This window comes from Cyprinodon variegatus, unplaced genomic scaffold (genome assembly GCF_000732505.1).
Source record: "Cyprinodon variegatus isolate N-32 unplaced genomic scaffold, C_variegatus-1.0 Scaffold76, whole genome shotgun sequence".
NCBI classification, from domain to species: domain Eukaryota; kingdom Metazoa; phylum Chordata; class Actinopteri; order Cyprinodontiformes; family Cyprinodontidae; genus Cyprinodon; species Cyprinodon variegatus.
Genome location: NW_015150529.1, coordinates 343,610 through 364,030, shown reverse-complemented (window position 1 = coordinate 364,030; position 20,421 = coordinate 343,610). Strand labels below are relative to the sequence as shown.

Below are 20,421 nucleotides of genomic sequence, written 5' to 3'. Positions count from 1 at the left end.
TGTCAGAGGATGAAGAGAGCACATCCAGCTAGTCACAGTCAGAGAAACAGGACTACACTGGAAAAACAGGCCGATCTCCAACATCTATAAACAAAGGTGTTGATGGCGGCAGCACAGCTGATATTTCTCTCCAGGATGGCGTCACAGCCAAACAGGAAGAGACGAGGGGAAGCTACTATGAGAAAAATCAGAGAGAGCAGAACATTAGAGATTGAACTAACAGATTCTGCAGAGTGGGAGAATTGTCATGATTCTATCCAAAGATCTGTCCGACATGCAGAAAATCAAACAGAGAGACCAGAGGAAGGTTTAACAGGTTTATTGTGAGTTGGTAGAGAGGAGTCCAGTGCTGCTCTGAACACTGTTGACCCGCGACTGAAAAGTGAAGGGGAAGATTCTGCAGTTTGATTCAGGCTCAGTGGGAAATTTGTGTCTTTGATAACAAAAAGGGAATAAAAGCAACAAGGACTCATGTTTCCAGAAAAAGGTGTCTTTCTTTGAATCCAGTCGGTGTGGGTTGTTCCAGTAATAGACTTGTTTATTGGAGGGCGGACAGGGTTTAACCAGGTTGAGGTGTTTCCTTGAGGAACAGAGGAGCTGACTGCCACTTAGTTTTCCTGCGGTACTTGAACGGTTTTTTTGTGGAGATGAATCCCCTGCTCAGAGAGAAGCCCAAACAATCCTTGGGGAAAAGTAGATCCAAACCACCAGTTTGAATCCTCAGCTCAGTTTGACGCTCAGAGAATCCCTCCAGGGGGGAGAAGGTCCAAAACATCCAGTTCGCAGGATGACTTCCTGCCGAGAGGCAAAGACAAAAAACAACAAAGTTAAGACTCAGGTGACAAAAACTCAGTTTGACTCAGAAAAACTCAGCTTGGCTAGAGTACCCAAAACTGGCAAACACTCTGGCGTTGAGGTAGTGGCAGTCAGCAGCTTAATAGTCCTCCGTTAATGAGGTAACCATCCGCAGTTGTGTGAGAGGGCCAACGAGAACCAGGTGCCACCTGGTGGTGGAGGGAAAACACACAAAAACACAACCCACACAAACTGGATTCCTAACAAGAATAGATATAGAATAAAGCAGAATGATGAAATAGGGGTCCCTATGTCCTCCAGCAGTCTAAGCCTATAGCAGCATAATTATAAAGATGGCTCAGGATAACCTGAGCCACTCTAACTATAAGCTTTATTAAGAGGAAAGTTTTAAGCCTAGCCTTAAAAGTAGACAGGTGTCTGCCTCACGGACTAAACAATCAGATCTCTGACATCAGATGGGGCTTGGCCATTTATAGTAAGGCTTTATATGTGAGAAGGAGGATTTTAAATTCTATTCTTGATCACCAGAATGATTGACAATTGGGATGACCACTTATTTTGATGATCCAACAGGAAATAAAAGATCGTCCTCTCTGCCTTTAAGATGCAAAACCGAATCTATAAGTTTACCCAGTTGAGCACGGTTGAACATTTCCCAGGCCTCTGCCCTTAAAGACTTGAGTTTGACAACTGCAAATCAAAGCGATTCCATAAAAAATAACAGGACAAGATTCCTCCGGTCCTCAATAGTTTGAAAATCTGACAGGGAATCTGGAAACTCCTTTATTTGTGCAGCAATCAGCATGGGCCCCACAAGCTCTGAATTTCTGTAACTTGGCACATACCACATGCGCAAACCTAATTTATAGGGGGGGTGCATGCAAATGAACCCTGGCTGAGCAAGTTCTGTACATGACATGCCCCAGAAGCTTGTTTGCATTTCTAACTTAGCCTTTGGTGCTCTTTTGGCATTTAGATAAATCTGTATGATAGTCTGTTCCCTTTTACTTCTCACGTGGAGAAACAGCACTTGTCTTGAGCACACCTGAATGAGAAAAAGGAACATTCTTCATTTGAGAAAACAAGACAAACAAAAACAAGATAGTGATAGCATTCAACCCACAAAGACAACCCGAGACAGCCTCTCTGATAAAAATTCCATATGATAAAGCAAACTCTCTAAAACAAAGGCCAGGCTCCATTTATCACTTGCCACTCTAACCATTGGTTTAACCATAAAGTGGTTAGCAGGCAAACATTTAGAGTAACTCAACACCTTTTTGTTTACTCAGTACTATCTTGATCTCCATTCTGAGAACAAAATGCAGCAAAAATCTTTCATACTCTACATATATTTTATATCCAATAACAAAAATCACAACAGTTATGTAATTTTTTTTATCAATTGTTTATTTGCATATAGACTGGGCATGAATGAGTGCTTCTGGCATTTTTTTTTATCAAAATGACTAGATTCAGTGGTTCACTTCCTGTGACAGTATAGGCTTCATGATCCAGACAAATCACATATTCAATATGATCAGGAGAGCAAGGACACCTCTTTTTATGACGGGCAGTGTAAAGACTGGCTCTAATAAAGAAAGTAGTCTGGAAGTTTTTTGACATAAAAAAAACAGTGTGGGTAAAAAAAATTGCTACTTCACTTGCAGAAGTTAACAAGCACCACATAGTCTTTTTTAGCTCTGTGAGCAAATGAGCAAAACCCCAAAAAGCTACTTGGCCCACAGTACTAGCAGAAGTGACCTTTTAATAGGTTTACAGGAACTGAGGATTTCTCATAGTTTTATTAGCTCAGTGGGGCATCAGAAGCATCTCAGACTGGCATTAAAAGCCCAGGCTGGGTGGATATGGAGGAGCTTGCTAAAAGTTATGCCAAACAGTTAGAAGTGTGTCAACTGGTAGCAGGAACTGTGGGACCTAGGTGAGATTCAATACAGACGATTGGCCTTTCCTTTGCCAACGCTTATAACCTGGGCTCTAGACTCTTAGGAAACCGTTATATCCAGCTTGGAATGAAAGCCATCAAACTCCCCTCAAATGCTGTATGAGTGTACCATCATCTCAATTGTCTTAGGCTGGTTTATCAGCAGGTATTCTGACTACACTAATGAACCAGCCAATCCATATGTGTGGAGAACAATATTACGCCTTTCCCACTGGCCGAAAAAAAAATTATTTAAACCTGGGATCAATTGGCTTTTAGTGGCAGTGGCAACGGCTCACTGACACATGTCTACCTGCGTCAAATAACTCAACAAGCAACCTGGGTTACAATCGCCTTGGCTCTGACATCCAGTGGAAACACCTGGCCCAGTTTGACTTGCTAATTTAGGTGATACCTTTGAAGGCAATATACGGACGTCAATCCACCGTGCCAGTGATGAATGATGTAACAATTGAAACAACTCTGTTTACTTTCGATAAACATGGCGCAGCGCTAATGAGAGGAATTTTGACAGATAAAAGAGTAAAAATTTATAACACACTTACTACACCCTGGCTTCCTTACATGTTGCTCTCCATTGTTTACTTCCCTGAATTCTGTCGCACTAGTGACATCACTAATGCTAATGGTGTTAGCCGTCACACTGTTATGGTGTCACCAGACACACAGCCACGGGGGGGAAGGAGACCCACCTTTTTTACAAATGGGAAGGGAGCCCAATGTGGCCCAATGCAGATTGTTAGCTCATGTTTGGAAAAACACATGTCAACGTGCTATTTTCAGCGGGAAAGAGGCTTAACAGTGGTGTGAGAGTGGAAGCCAAACACACCCTTGAGGGGTCCCGATGGTGACGTATCTTGTGAGGATATAAAAGTACCCCAGACTTACCTGATACTGGTGGTCTGTCAGGGAATTGGTCATCTACTGAGAGGCTGGCACTGTGAGCTGGGTTAGGTTCTGATAAAGAATATCTGGGTTTCATCAACAAAGATGTCTTGGTGTCTGGTCTGTAGTCACGTATTCCTTTGATGGCATGTTACTTTTTTGAAGCAGTAGATAACCTTCAACATCTTTAGAGATCTGAGTAAAAATGGGACCCAACCAATCAGCTCAGCCTTTCAGGCAGAAGAGGGAAACACCATCAGGTTCTGGAGTTTCCCCGAGATGTCTGACACTGAAAGAGCTAGATCTTATACTCCAATTTAAATAATATAGATGCAGACATCCACTGGATATGTCAAAATACGGGATTTCCTTTCAATTTCAACTGAGAAAGGAAGTTGTGGCCATTAATCACAATGATTTATCTGTCCTACCAGGTGGTTACCCAGAATTTCATTTCACAAGTTCTTAGAAAAGAGTAAGCTACGTGTCCTTTATGGTACCAAGGTATAATACGTTTTCATAATATTATCTGTTAAATAGCTTGTATTTATACAACTCTTTAAGCCAGGAGACTTGACCAAAGTGCTTTACAGCACATTCACCCATGCACAAAGACTGGTGGTGGCAAGCTACATGGTACATTTTGCTCACTGATAGAATCAAGACTGTTGTGCAATGGTGCTACCAGGCCCTCTAACCACCAACACAACAATAGTGGAAGCAAGAGCTGGGGTTTGAACCAAAGACCCTTCGGTTGCAAGGCAAACTCCTGCATTCAATGCCCCTGTCGCCCCATATTTTAACAATTTTTTGACATAGCATGATATAGCAATTTTTTTTTGTACTATTTGTGTTAGACCTACAGTAACATCAGCTTTTAACACTGTTAATCATCTGAGTCTGTTAGATAGGTTGAGGAGTTGGGCTGGTATTTCAGGTCCTAATTTAAAATGGTTGTCTTCTTACTTGTCAGACAGATCAACCTTTTTGGCTACATCTCTGTATAGCTCTTATTCTTATTTTGTTCCCTTTGGTGTTCCACTGAGCTCTGTTCTGGGTACATTGTTGTTTTTGTTAAACCTGCTCTCACTTACACCCTTACTTTTTAAGGATTTCCTGTCATTGTTATGCTGATATTATCCAGTTGCATATCTCATTTCCTCTAAAATACATTTCAAAACTCTACATTTTATCAAGACGTCTACTTACAGGTAAATACCAGATGTCTTAATCCTGCTAAATAAGGATAAAACTGAGGTAATCATCTCTTCACCAGAAAAAGATTACTGTAATAATAACGTAGATCATTGAGCTTCTTCTTGACCTTGAATTCTTTTTTATTGTAATTTGAAATGCTGTTTTTTTTTCCTATTTATATAAAAGTAGAAATGAGTCAGAAAATTAACTGCTAAAAAATACTGGGAACATGTAAACAACACAATATAACTTCAAATAAATCAAAATTGGGCACAATCAAACTGTCCACTTAGGAAGCAACACCGATTGACAATCAATTTCACATGCTGTTGTGCAAAGGGAATAGAGAACAGGTGGAAATTACTTGCAATTAGCAAGACACACTCATTAAAGATCCACAGACCACGTCTCGGTACCTACGCTTTCTTGCCGATGTTTTAGTCACTTTTAAATGTTGGTGGTACTTTCACATTAGTGTTAGCATGAGATGTACTCTGCAAACCACAGAGGCTCAGGTATTGAACACATCCAGGATGGCATGTCAATGTGAGCTGTGGCAAGAAGGTTGGCTCTGTCTGTCGGCATAGTATCTAGAGACTGGAGACAAGGAGACAGCCCAGTACACCAGGAGATGTGGAGGAGGCCATAGGAGGGTGACAACCCAGCAGCTTGGCCGCTACCTCTGCCTTTGTGCAAAAAAGAACAGGAGGAGCACCGTCAGATCCCTGTAAAATTACCTTCAGCAGGCCACAAATGTAAATCTGTCTGGACAAACAATTAGAAATAGACTCCAAGAGGATAGTATGAGGCCCCAACATCCATAGATGGGGGTTTTGCTTGCAGCCCACAAGATGCAGGACACTTGGAATGTGAAAGACAACACCAGGATTGGCAAATGCAACACTGCCGCCCTGTGCTCTTTACAGATGAACACAACTTCACACTAAGCACATGGGACAGAGGTGACAGAGTCTGGAGACCCTGTGGAGAGCAATCTGCTACCTGCAACATCCTTCAGTATGACTGGTTTAGCAGTTGGTAAGTGATGGTGTGGGGTAGCATTTCTGTGGAGGGCCACAAAGTCCTCCATGTGCTCACCAGAGGTAGCACTGGCATTAGGTACTGAGATGAGATCCTCAGACACCTTGTGAAACCATATACTGGTGCGTTTGACCCTGGGTTCCTCCTAATGCAGGACAACGCTAGACCTGATAAGGCTGGAGTGAGTCAGCAGTCCTTTCCTTTCAAGATCAAATGCATTGAAGCCATGGACTGGCCTACACATTCCCTAGACCTGAATCTGATTGAGCACATCTGGGACATCATGTCTCGATCCATCCAGCAACGTCACGTTGCACCACAGACTGTCCAGGAGTTGGCGAATGCTTTCCTACAGGTCTGGCAGGAGACCACTCTGGAGCATGTCCAGGTGTTGTAGGGAGGTTCTACAGACACATATTTTTGTGTTTTTTTCAGCACTTTGAACTGAATTTGTACAGAAAAATCATGCAGTAAAAATGTTTCAGCTAGATCTAGGACGTGTTAATTGAGAGTTCCCTTTATGTTTTTGAGCAGTGTATAATGAACAAATCTTATTTGAGAATCATAATTTTTATTTCTCACTTATCGTCCCTTAGTGGGGAAATTTACCTCCAGAACTACGATCAATTGCTGAGCTCAGACCTCTAACTCCTAGATGTTAAACTCAGGGTTATATTTATTTTTGGTATATGATGTTATATATTTTTTATATAGCTCCTAGAAATATATTTTAATTCTGCTCTTATGAATTTTTTGGTTTTATCCGTTGTATGCTTTTTTTCTTGATTTTATATTTACATATTCTATTACACTCACCGGCCACTTTATTAGGTACCCCATGCTAGTAACGGGTTGGACCCCCTTTTGCCTTCAGAACTGCCTCAATTCTTCGTGGCACATCCATGATGCGAATCTCCCGTTCCGCCACATCCCAAAGATGCTCTATTGGATTGAGATCTGGTGACTGTGGAGGCCATTTGAGTACAGTGAACTCATTGTCATGTTCAAGAAACCAGTCTGAGATGATTCCAGCTTTATGACATGGCGCATTATCCTGCTGAAAGTAGCCATCAGAAGTTGGGTACATTGTGGTCATAAAGGGATGGACATGGTCAGCAACAATACTCAGGTAGGCTGTGGCGTTGCAACGATGCTCAATTGGTACCAAGGGGCCCAAAGAGTGCCAAGAAAATATTCCCCACACCATGACACCACCACCACCAGCCTGAACCGTTGATACAAGGCAGGATGGATCCATGCTTTCATGTTTCATTCTGACCCTACCATCCGAATGTCGCAGCAGAAATCGAGACTCATCAGACCAGGCAACGTTTTTCCAATCTTCTATTGTCCAATTTCGATGAGCTTGTGCAAATTGTAGCCTCAGTTTCCTGTTCTTAGCTGAAAGGAGTGGCACCCGGTGTGGTCTTCTGCTGCTGTAGCCCATCTGCCTCAAAGTTCGACGTACTGTGCGTTCAGAGATGCTCTTCTGCCCACCTTGGTTGTAACGGGTAGTTATTTGAGTCACTGTTGCCCTTCTATCAGCTTGAACCAGTCTGGCCATTCTTCTCTGACCTCTGGCATCAACAAGGCATTTCCGCCCACAGAACTGCTGCTCACTGGATGTTTTTTCTTTTTCTGACCATTCTCTGTAAACCCTAGAGATGGTTGTGCGTGAAAATCCCAGTAGATCAGCAGTTTCTGAAATACTCAGACCAGCCCTTCTGGCACCAACAATCATCCCACATTCAAAGTCACTCAAATCACCTTTCTTCCCCATACTGATGCTCGGTTTGAACTGCAGGAGATTGTCTTGACCATTTCTACATGCCTAAATGCACTGAGTTGCCGCAATGTGATTGGCTGCTTAGAAATTAAGTGTTAACGAGCAGTTGGACAGGTGTACCTAATAAAGTGGCTGGTGAGTGTATTTTGTCTTAACATCATGTTTTTATAATAACTTGTAAAGCACTTTGTGCACCATTTGGTTTGTTGAAAAGTTTTGGCTCATATGTATATGTTTTATATTAATTACTATAAAAATGATTAATTATGATTATGACATATGTGCAATTTTATTTACTTTCAAGTGGCTAAAATTGGCGTTTATATAATGCTGTATTTCCCCTAAACAACAGTGGATTCTCCGAACATATTAAAATTCAGGTTCCGCCAACTTACAGCTGAATCCTGAAGGAATAACAGCTTTTTGCTTCAATTTCTTAATTACAGGAGGTTTGACACCTCTTGGCTGGTTGAGTCACTCTACTTAAACCACACCTCCAACTGAAATATGTGTTCATCCTCCGTCAGGCATCAGCTGCAGCCTTGCATAAATAGAGAACACACACTCAGACTCAGACACACTCAGAGAGGTATCGTCTCCTCCACTTTGTGCTGCGTATATCTCATTTCTTTTGGAAGTTTTACTATGTGTGTTTCTTCATTATCTTCTGGCATGGTTAGAAGATGATCATCTGGGTCTAACAATCACTGCCAGGATATCTGAGAGGAACTGTTGAATTTATCGGATAAGTAGGAGAGAAGGAAACCAGGGTCTGCGGGGGAGAGGATTTACAGCCAGGAGCAAAGTGGAGATAAAGGATCGGCTTGGGCTTTATTATTGCAGAGGGAAAATAAATGGCTCACTATTCTTTAACTCAGAATCACACTACAGGGCTAGAGGACCACTGCAATGTGCCAAATAACAACACATACAAAGTCTTGTCCTGGGTGATGGCTGGAGAATTCATTCTGGGTCTACCTCTTAACCTCTCGGTGCTCTACATCTTCATCTTCAGGTATCACTACCTTATTTGCTTGTTTTATTCTACATTAATTTCTATTAAATACAGCAGATAAGTTTTATAAGATCCTTTTTCAGAAAGTTTGCAGCATTTCTAACCATTATTGTTATGTGTAGACAGAGCTTCTGATTATCAGAGGTTAGACTGAAGTAACAAACTTAATGCATTTTAATCACAAAGTGCTAGCACTTTTTAAAATATGCACTGCAATCTAAATAACTCATTTTTTTTTCTTAAAACCTGTGCGTGTGTTCTTTGATTAAGGAGGTAAGTGAGACACTTTCCCAGTGGAACAAGACATTTTACATTTGAAATAAGAAAAAACAACTGCATTGTCTTATTTCACGTGCATATTATCTAAATATCTTATTTTAAGAGTAAAAATACTCATTCCATTGGCAAATCATCTCATTTATCTACTCAAATTAAGGGTAATTTAATTCAATTTTTCAGGTATTTCTAGATCGTTTTAGCAGTGTGTCAGCTTTTACAGCTTCAAGACTGTGTGATGTAAAACTAGTTTAAGTAAATTATTAAAGTATTATGTTCAAGTTATGTAGTTGATTCTAATCAGTGGTTTTCATAAAAATGTTTAAATGTCAAACTGCATTTTAATGATGTCGCCAGATAAGAGCATGTGTTTGCATTACGTGACAGACATACAGACCTCAACATCTTTGATTGAGATAATACATTTCCTGAGTACTTTGAGTGCAAACAGAAACAAAGAAGCAATTTTGATTTAGAAGAAAAACAATCAAATTGAATTAAATAAATGTTTTTGCAATATAAAAAATCAGCATTTTCTTTTTAACAAAGCAAAAACACCAGGAGATTTAATAATTTTTTGTGTAGGTTTGAAAAGCTGCTCTCAGGTTTTTGGTTCTACTAAATGTTTTGTTAATGCTTCCTTTTTTAGGTTCAAATTCTGGAAGAACAACAGTGTGTTCCTCTTCAACATTGTGGTTGCTGATTTTCTGCTGGTGGCCTGCCTTCCTTTTAAGATCCACCACTATCAGAATCAGGTCAGGCGCAGCGAAAATGAGACGGTTTGCACCCTGATGCTCTTCATGCTGTTTCTCAATCGAGGGGCCAGCATCGCCTTCCTCATCACGCTGTCTCTGGACCGCTACTTCAGCGTGGTCCACCTTGGGAGGAGAAACTGTGTCAAGGTGTTTAAGAAGTCTCCCCTGATCTCCGTGCTTATATGGGTGTTCTTACTGCCGCTTACCATCCCCACGTTGGTAAGAAGCTTTGATTGCTGCAACAGCCTTGGCCGAAATATTAGTGATACTTCGGAAAAATTGACAGACGCCTTTAGAGAGGTATGTTTCAAGAGTATTCTTAACATTTTCAGAGCCTTAAATTTGTCTTGCTTTTGTGTTCTTACTATTTCACTAAAAAAATTATCTAGAAATAAGTAAAAAATTTCTGAAAATTAAGTGTATTTACCCTTGATTTAATAGGCAAATGAGATAGTTTGCCAATGGGATGAGTATTTTTACTCTTGAAATAAGAGAATTCGATGAAATACACTGGAAATAAGACAATGCAATTGTGTTTTCTTTTCGTAAATCTAAAGTGTCTTGTTCCATTGGCAAAATGTCTCATTTATCTCCGCGATTCACGAACAAATGCACTTATTTTAAGAAAAATGATTCGATTTTTTGTAGTGTTTACTCTGATTTCCATAAACCTGCTTCCTTTAGAGGTCAACTAATCAGTGTTTTTACCTTCAGAGAGTAAATTCCAGCCGTTCTTTAAAAGCCTCAGAGGTTTGTTGAGAACATTAGTGAAAAAAGAGCATGAAGAAAACTAAGAAATGAAGCAGAAAGAACAGAGAGGAAATTATATTCTAAGAAAAGACTTGAGGATTTTACAATTTCTCACAGATTGTTGTTCAATCCATCCATTCCTCCATTGAAATGGAAATTCGTCACGTCTTAAAGCAGCTGATGCTGCTTTGGTCAGAAGATAACAAACTTAACATGTGTCTGAAAAGCATTGTGTATAAACCTGAATCAATCGACTCTACAGTTAAACATGCTGAAGTAAGGATTCTCTGTAGCAGGGACCGGGAAGATGGCTGTCATGTTTGGCTTAAGGTTCCTAACCCACATGCAGAACACACTGAAGCAGGAGAAAAGTTCAAAGGTTTATTGAGATGACTCCGTACAGAGAATAAAAAGATCAAGGGGTTAATCAGATCCAGGACTGATCTCGAGTGGGTTCACTGCAGAGGGGGACAGAGGAGTTAGCAGATGTTCAGGTAATTTGCAGGATGTGAGTGAGCAGGACGGTACCTGTTCTGGAGTTTGAGCTTAGCGGCTAAGGGGGGGAACCTTGAGGGTCCAGAGGCTGTCGGCAGGCTGAGGGCTTGGAGGAGGCAGAGCTTGGTTTGAGTGTTTGCAGATCACAGATTTGAATTTCCCTTCCAGATTCTTCAGAGAGCGGGCAGGCAGGTCTTTGACCGGAATGATTCTCCAGGGTTCTTTCAAAGATCAGACAGGCAGATTTCCAACAGAGAAACCCTTCAGGGTTTCTGGTTTCAGGCAGGTTCAACCTGGGAAACAGAAAGGAGTAATCAGATCAGGTTCAGGTTTTCAGGGAGTCAGAGATTCAGACAGGCAGGTTGGCTCAGGCTCGCTAACCGTAACTGGCAAACACTCTGGCACTGGAGAGACGTCCTCTGCCTCCTTAAATACAGATCCCCTAATGAGCAGATGAGCGACAGGTGGTAGCAATCAGCTCCGGTTCCAGGAGATCTAGTACGCCCTCTGGTGGAGAAAAGTGGACAGACCTCCAGATCCCAACAATGGCAGCAGTTTGTCAAAAAACATAGTTTCATCTTGGAGAACTAGACTTTAATAAACAGTCAGAGAGACTATGGAGTCATTTAGGTTAGAGTCGCCCTGTCAAAATCCAATCAATCAGTCCAGCTGAAAATTAGCAGCATGACTTAAAAACTGATGTTCATAGATTCTCCCAAATCTGAATCCACTCTACAAAATGAAACATGCCAAGATTAAAATCTCTGCAGGTTTAAACATGCAAAGCATGTTTTCCCATCGACATTAAAAAGCATTGAATTGAAAACTTTTTTTTTCAACCAGTTCAACAAGTTTGATTTCAAAGTATGTCCATCATGATATGAGAAAAGGGTAGAAAGTATGTAGGTGGGCAGGAGCTCCAGTATATCCTATGTTATAGAACTTCTACAAAATTTAAAATGTGCTAATCACACTGCAAAATTATCCATCTACTTAAGTAATTTCTTCTTAAAATAATTGCATTCTTTCTTGAATTGAGGAGGAAAATGAGACAATTTGTCCATGGAATGAGACAACTTACATATAAAATAAGAAAAAACAATAGCATTTTCTTATTTCAGGTGCATATTATCTAATTATATTATACTAGGATTGAAAATACTCATCCCATTTGCAAACTAGCTTATTTACCTACTTAAAACAACGGTAAATACACTTAATTTAAGAATTTTTTACTTATTTCTAGATGCTTTTTCCAGTGCAGCTTTAATTTTCATTAAAAAAAATATATATTATTAGGGAAAAGCAATTATAAGATAGTTTAACAGGAATAAACCAAAGGAAATGGGGGTCAGCAGAGGCATGTGAAGACATACCGAAAGGTTAAGGTCTAAAATGAATGAAGTACCAATAGATGCAAACACATTGAACAACATACTTTTTCTAAACAGATAAATCAGATGCGTAAAATAATCAAACATATCCAGATCAATATCCATGTATCCAGGAACAAAAATATAAGCTAGATGAACAGTTGGAAGGATAGTGTTGAGTTTTAGCATTCAGTCCTTCATTTAAGTTGACCTGCAGCTATTTACATAAACCCAGTGCCTCTCAAAGAAACAGCCCTTCATTTCATTAATTATTACCTACAGGAGTAAATCTTTCCACCTCACTAACAGCTTGGCACACCGATGCATTTCTTTAAGAATCAGCAACCACTTGTATTTTTCCACTTTTTTCTTTTCTATTAAAGCAAATGTTGGCATCTGTTTATCTTTTTAACTAGCAGTTTAATTTTGCAGATCGTCACTTTGCAATGACATTGCCACCCTAAATAATCAGCCTTATCTTTGTTTTTCAGTTTGTCTTCTTCTCTCAGATCATTATCCCATTCGGCATCTTGGTTTACTGCACAACTCGAATCGTCAGTCGACTAAAGAGGAAGACGGTTGGGGATAAGGCCAAGCTGAGGAGAGCTGTGTTTGCTGTTCTTTCTGTCGCCGTCGTCTTCTCCGTTTGCTTCCTGCCCAGCACAATAGCACGAGCGGTGTTATTGATAGTACGACGGCAGAAAGACTCGCAAAAGACAGAGGACATAGTGGTCCAAGTGTTCGACACTCTCATGGTTTTGTCCTACCTCGACTGCTTGCTGGACCCACTGGTTTACTGCTTTTGTAACTCAGGGTTTAAGGTTGCTTACATATCTACTTTCTTCCCTCCGGTACTTAAGAACAGACTACTGAAACCCGCCTCTTACGTGCCAACAACTACGACCACAACTCTTAACTCGGCATCTAAAATCATTCCCTTACAAGTAGTGCAAAAATGATCATTTCATTGTATACGTATCTCAAAAAGTGGGAAATTGCTGTTCCACCCATGCAGGTGCTTTCTGAGAAGCAAAGCTTTAAGCATAAAGAGAAAAAAAATAATGACCACAACCCATATTTATCTTAAACAAAAGTTGTTTTTAAGTTAAAGTTGTGGAAAAGCAAGTCATACAGCACATTTCAGGAAAGTGACCTATTTCTATAAAAGTGAAATTGCTCATTTTAAGTAAGGAAAATTATCTTTACTTTTCAGAAAATGAACTTTCAAGTTCGAGGAAAGGATGTTTTTTTAGAAACATTACTTTATTTCAAAACAAGAAAAAATAAGACTTATGTTTCAGGATATAAACTTTTAAATTCCACTAAAGAAAAACTCTGGATATCACCTTTTAGTGAAAAATAACTTCTCAATTTTGAGGAAAATAGGAAAAAAGAAAGCTTATAGTGACAGATACACAACCTGTTATATCTCAGAAAGTAACCTACAAGTTTTAGAAAAGACAACTGTGCATTTCAGAAATTAACTGTTAGAAACTTAACCATTAAAGTTCAGAGAAAGTCCCCATTAAGTTCCAAAAAAGTGACATAACCACACAACCTGTGAATTTTAGAAAAGTAATCTCCAGCAGGGACTGAAAATTGACTTCTGAGTTCATGAAGGTTAGGAAAGTTACCAGTAGGAGCTAGCAGAGCTCCATATATCTGTAAGGAATGTTTCAGGGAATAAACCTGATAAAAAGGTTAAATAACCTGTAAGGTTTTGACTTGTTTCAGGCTTTGCATTACTTAAATCCAGGTTTGACTATTTTAGGAACAATTTTGTTTTGTTGTCTGGTTAGACCTATCTGGTCTACTTTGTTCTTTCTTTGTTTTGCTGCATGTTGCGTGGCTGAATAATTGTATATATATATATATTGTATATACGTATGTATGCATTAGCACTTATATTTATTTGTATTTGGTTCAAACCAGGGGTGAAGCAGCTAAGAATGTTTAATCTTCATGTCAAAGAGCCCAGCTTAGTATTTAAATGCTGCTAAAACTTGAACTTTTTCCCTATTACTGTATGTTGTCTCCATTTGCAGGGCTTTAAACAGACTTCGCCTTTTCTGTTTCAATTCACAAGCCTTCCAGTCGCTTTATTTGACTATTGCCATTAAACCTGTTGTTGAATCTGTTTAATTTGTCAGCCACAACTATAAAAATGTAAGACCAGGAATTTGAAAGCTTTAATAAAGCTTATGTTTTTACTAAAAGAACTCGTTATTTATCATTAGTTGTGTTCAGTGCTGATTTTTGTATACAGATGCTGTAAAAAAACAACCCACTCAGGAAGGAGTGTGGGAGTTTTCTCCTAAACTACCTTCCATGTTCTCCAAACACTTGACAATGAAAAACCTCGATATTCTCTTTCCTCACAAATTCCAGATGTTGACACATCCTTCCCGTCTCTGTGGGCTTAAATTTCCACTGTCTATGCAAGAAATTGCAAATGTTTGTTTGGACAGTATTATGTGTGATTACACTTTATTTCTACTGTTGCAATAGTAAAAGTGGAGGTGCCAGATGAGCAAAGCAAAAACATCAACATCAATTAAGAGAAACTATGACAACAAAAACAGAAACAAGTACAGTATTACAAAAGGGAAGAAATTATTAGATATGTGTAATTAGCTTCATTCTCTAATTGCTGTTAAAAACCATGCAAGGGTTCCTAAACCAGCCTGGCAGCAAAAAAAATAAACAAAATAATAATTATTATAATAATAAAGATTTAAAAAGGGTGTCTTTTTTTTCCAAAAAAATATCTAGTTTTACCCTGAGCAAGTTTAGAGAAAACTTTCAGTTAAAATGTTGGTTGTGCAGATAAAACATTGAAAATAGTAAATGTTCTGACTTAAAATAATCATTGCTGCAAGAAGCCAAAGGTCTCTGCACCTGAATATCTTAACAGGTAAATTTGATCATTTGCTTATAGTAAACTATTGGATATTGTTTCCTACTGACTGCTGCAGGATGGTTAGGCTTATTTGCAAAGTTCTACTGCCCTCTAGTGGCGAGATTCCAAAAACATTCAAATTTTACTCAAAGAACAAAAAAAAGGGGGGGAGGGCTAGAATTTCACTGAATGGTTGATTTTCTGATTGATTCTGTTGAAGAAGTAAAAAATATATAATTTATTACAAATAACAGATATTTACAGACATTGTAAGCACTTCAAAGTGCTCAGAATATTGGTTATTTCTTCTATAGAATGGAATAGAATAAAACAAAAAGCAGCTGTAAAAGGCGGCCCCATCCAGGAAACACACAGTCAGGCAGACGAGCTCTGAGCCAGCTCCCATGTCAGAGGATGAAGAGAGCACATCCAGCCAGTCACAGTCAGAGAAACAGGACTACACTGAAAAACAGGCAGATCTCCAACATCTATAAACAAGGGCATTGATGGAAGCAGCACAGCTGATATTTCTCTCCAGGATGGTGTCCCTTACTTGTGAACAAGACCCTGAGAACCATGGCCCTGGATTATGAGGTGCTGATCGTCATCCTTCACACTTGGCTGCAAACCGCCCCAGTGCATGCCAAAGGTCCGGGTTTGATGAGGCCAACAGGTCAACATCCTCTGCAAACAGCAGAGTTGATATCCTGTGGGTCACAAACCTCTTGTCCCTGGCTGCGCCTAGAAATTCTGTCCATAAATGTAATGAACAGAACCGTTGACAAAGGGCAGCCTTTGCGGAGACCAACATGCACCAGGAACAGGTCTGACTTACTGCCAGCAATAGAAAACCAAGCTGTGGTCATACAGAGAACAGACAGCTCTTAACAAAAGGCCCTGGACCCCAGATTCCCGGAGTACACAGGGCACCACAAGGGAAATACGGTCGAAAGCCTTCTCCAGATCCACAAAACACTTGTGGACTGGTTGGGCAAACTCCCACGAACCGTCGAGCACCCGATGAAGGGTATAGAGCTGGTCCAGTGTGCCGCAACTGGGACGAAAACCGCATTGTTCCTCCTGGATCCAAGGTTCCACTATCAGCCTGATCCTCCTCTTCAGCACCCTGGAGTAGACCTTACTGGGGAGGCGTAGGAGTTTGATCACTCTGTAATAAACCTGAATGCGTAGGGACGCTACCCTCTCATTCACCCGGGAGAACTCCAAGACGTGACGACTAAGATTGTGGCAATGAGCAAGGCCACCCCAGCTCGCCGCCTCTCTCCACGGACAGCGGCAGAGAAGTGGAGCGTCCAGCCCCTCTCCTGGAGATGGGATCCACAACCCAAGCTGTGCGTAGAGGTGAGCCAACTATATCTAGCCGGTACCTCTCAACCTCTTGCACAGGCTCAGGCTCCTTCCCCCCCAGATAGGTGACATTCCATGTCCCTACAGCCAGAAGCTGCGTGTGTGCACCAGGAAATCGAGGCACTCTGTCCCCAATAGGCGCTCGCATGCAAGCCCCAACCCGAGGCCTGGCTCCAGGGTGAGGCCCCATCCACGCCATACCAGGCGACGTCACACTCCATGGTTTGATTCTGTTCATAAGGGTCTTGTCGTCCGGATTCAGTTCATTTAGTACAGGGGTGTCAAAGTGGGCCGTGTGGCTGCAGGTTTTCTTTCCAACTAAGCAATAGCGCACCAGACTGAGTCATCTCACCAAGTGAGTCCAATCTAAATATGATGACTTGATGAGATGACTGAGTCTGGTGCGCTATTGCTTAGTTGGAAAGAAAACCTGCAGCCACACGGCCCTTTCTGGAACCAGTTTGACACCCTGATCTAGTATGATACTAATAAAACATTTTTAATATTTAACAACCAAATCCAACTGCTTGCATCAGAACCCCAGGTTGCATGTGAGGACATCTTGTCAGGTTTGCAGGAATAATCTAAAAGAAAATCAGTTTTCAGAGGGTTCCAGTGTTCCTCCTGCTCCCCTCTAGATCCACCCCTGATGGTTGCGACACTTGCTACAACCCCACGGAACCAGAGAACTAATTAAACTGAATCTGACTGATGGAAGGAGCATGTTGCTAGATTAATATTATTTAGATGACTATTAAAAAATATAAAATGTTGATAAACGTTGACAACATGGATGCTTTAAACATGCTTTTTCAACATAAGTTTTTTTTTTCCAATTTAGAACTGGGACATCTTTTATATTTTAAGTTGGGTTGCTGAGTTAATTTGGAATGTTTCATAATAGTATTAAAAAAAAAAGGTTTCAAAATGTAATTGTTTCACTTTGAGATGTCTGTTTGTTTCTGCTCGAGGTTGACTTTTAGTTGTTATATTTTAAAATCGATACAAATTCTTAGAATGTTAGGCTCAATATGACAACAACAAAAAAAAGCTGATTTATGAAGTTAAATGGATTTATGTTGAAATCCCCCCTGGGAAGATGTTGGTTGCAACACAATATTGTTAATGAATTTACACTTTTGCAACTATGTGAATTCAAATGTTATGAAAAATTTTCAGCTTCATTGGAAAAACATTTTAAACCTTTTCAAACCTTTCCTTATCAATCTTTTAATTTTGTTGGCCAAATTTCACTTGCATAAATTTAAATTTCTAAAAAAGCTTATTTAATAGAAGTCAAACAATATTTTCATACAATTCATCTTTCTTCTCATCAGAAAGCTCAAAAAACCATAACAATCTGTTCCCAACTAGAAATTCTAGACAACTTAATGTTGTAGAAGATATATTTATTTGCATAATACATACACATATATATATATGACACTCCCCAGCGCATATGTTTATATAATTGCATGTTTTTTTCTCCTAGCTGTACTTGTTTATTGTGACATACCCCCTGGCATATTTATTTGTTTGTTTGTTGTTTGTTTATACATTGTTGTGTGACTTTAAGTGAAATAAAAAAAAATATATATATATTGTTAATGAATATTATAAAAACAAAAAAAACAGTCAGATGTAGTTACATTTAAATGATATGGGTCACTAAGAGATAAGTGTTAATTTAATCTATTAATAAATGGTCGGCGTAGGTCTAATTTCACTGAGTAGATGAGAGAGAATATCAAAAAGTGCTGAAAGCGTCCCCAGTCTCTTGCACTGCCTCTACCACTTTCTAACACACAATAAAAAATGTGGCATTGCTCAGTTTTTCTGTTCAGGATTGATTTCCTGCTGGAAGGCAAACATCTACCACCGTCTTAACTTCTGCTACCTCAGGCTTTCTGTCCTGTTTTTATCAACTATCTAATTTCTGATCAGCTTCCGTTACCCTTCTCAGCAATAGTCTCACCGCAGCATGATACAGCCACCACCCTGTTTCCTGTTGGGTATGGCGTGCTGAGGGCTCAGAAGCTTGATTATTATCTCAATTGAAGCAGCAGCGGGGAAGTCCCACCCTGCTTATTGATCTCCGCTGCTCCTGCAGAACGACACTTCGATCGCCTCTTTTTATGGAGCTATCCCAGACTCTCCATTTTGATAAAAAAAAATTGTGGTTTTAATGTGACAAAGAGAACTAATAGGTCTGCAAGCTTATAAAATAGGTTGGATTTAATTAATTGTGAATAAATATAATTAAAAGCTGCTGAAAATCTGCAACGTGTGATACCTTAGGGTCAATGAACCTCTGCTGAATTTCATTTTATATCAGTGGTGCTAGTAACTGTAGAGGGCGCTACAAGCTAAATAATGGATCCTCTACATGTCTGGTAGCATGTAACAGAGGTATATATGAGAACAAAAATGACCAACATGAGGAAATTATTTCTGATTTGAGTCTAAATAGAGGATTGTTTTTAAATAAGCAGCAAAGAAGCTTAATATTTTTGGATATTATCCACACTGTTCCATAAATAGTGCTCCAAATCAGCTTCCAAAAACCAGTGGAGCTGCTGGTCCAAACCAGCAGAGGTCCAAGGTGGCTCTGTGCCATTTCCAAAGAGACTCGTCTCTTCCTTCTTTAGCTGTGTGATGTTGAAGCCAGGCTGCAGAGGGCCTGGCGTTCAACGTTTTCTCCCCCGCTGGTGTGTGTGTGTGTGTGACTCTGTATGTGTGAGTTTGCATGTTCTACCATCCAAACACACACATGTGCATGTACTGTGCAAAAACACACATGCTTGGAGATGAACAGTGATGACAGATGAGGCCTGGACAGGAACACGGCTTCAAGCAAAGATCAGAGGAAAGAGGTCATTTCACAACGCAGGCACATAAAACACAGAGGAGTAAAAACTCTCTGCTAGGATTAACAATAAATCATCAATATGCCTAGTTTTCATATAAATATATTTAGATAATTCCCATATAGAGGCACAGTATTCAATAAAAGCAATTAATTCGAAATCAAACAACGTTGTTAATGCATTCAAGAAGAGACAGTTGATCAGATAGAGGATGCAGGCATGAAATGGTCTACCTCAGACTTTCATTTGTTCACATCAATTATTTACCCTGTGAGAAACATTTTGTTCTGGAAAGTCTTCAATATTTAACTGACAAAACCCATATGAAGTGAACCACCTCCCGTCACTGCGTAAGACTGAAGATGATCTACAAAGATGGAGGAAACTATCCCTCACTTGTATTGGTTGATTTTCCAACCCAGATTCCAAACACAAAAAATTTATATAAAATAAATCCCCGTCTATTCAACATCTTGATCATTTTTCTCTTTAAAGAAATGTAATAAAATTCCTATGTGAATGTAAAGTCATTAGAGTTTCTATGGAGAATAACGGGGAGATTATGACTGCCAAGATGAAAAAATAATAGGATTTATCTGATCTACATTGGAGAGGACATCTGTCCTCTCCAATGTAGATTATGTTGCATCTCCTAAAATAATAGTGACTTTATTTGTATACATAACTCTAGGAGCAGAAAAACCAGAAGAAATAACCATGAAGAAGAGGTTCATCAATGTAGCTTTTTGTTTTGGGAAAAAAAAACCTTTAAAACAAAGCAAACTGATGCCTATTGCCTTAAATAACAAAATATTGGGTATTTCAAACAGTTGACGTTTGAAAGAAAACCTTCAGTAATGTCATTAAACACTAGCGTTGCGCCAATGCCATTTTTTGGCCCCGATACCTGGCAGTACCGTATTGGCCAATAC

General features: G+C 39.7%; 1 protein-coding gene across 1 annotated transcript; it reads left to right on the top strand.

Annotated features, from left to right (window-relative positions):
* The first annotated feature begins 8,261 nt into the window (after positions 1-8,261).
* On the top strand, positions 8,262-14,536 carry LOC107083504 (hydroxycarboxylic acid receptor 2-like). Its single transcript, XM_015372810.1, has 3 exons — positions 8,262-8,706; positions 9,632-10,037; positions 12,847-14,536. The coding sequence occupies exons 1-3, from the start codon at positions 8,546-8,548 to the stop codon at positions 13,312-13,314; spliced, it is 1,035 nt and encodes a 344-aa protein (XP_015228296.1). The 5' UTR covers positions 8,262-8,545; the 3' UTR covers positions 13,315-14,536.
* Positions 14,537-20,421: the final 5,885 nt, after the last annotated feature.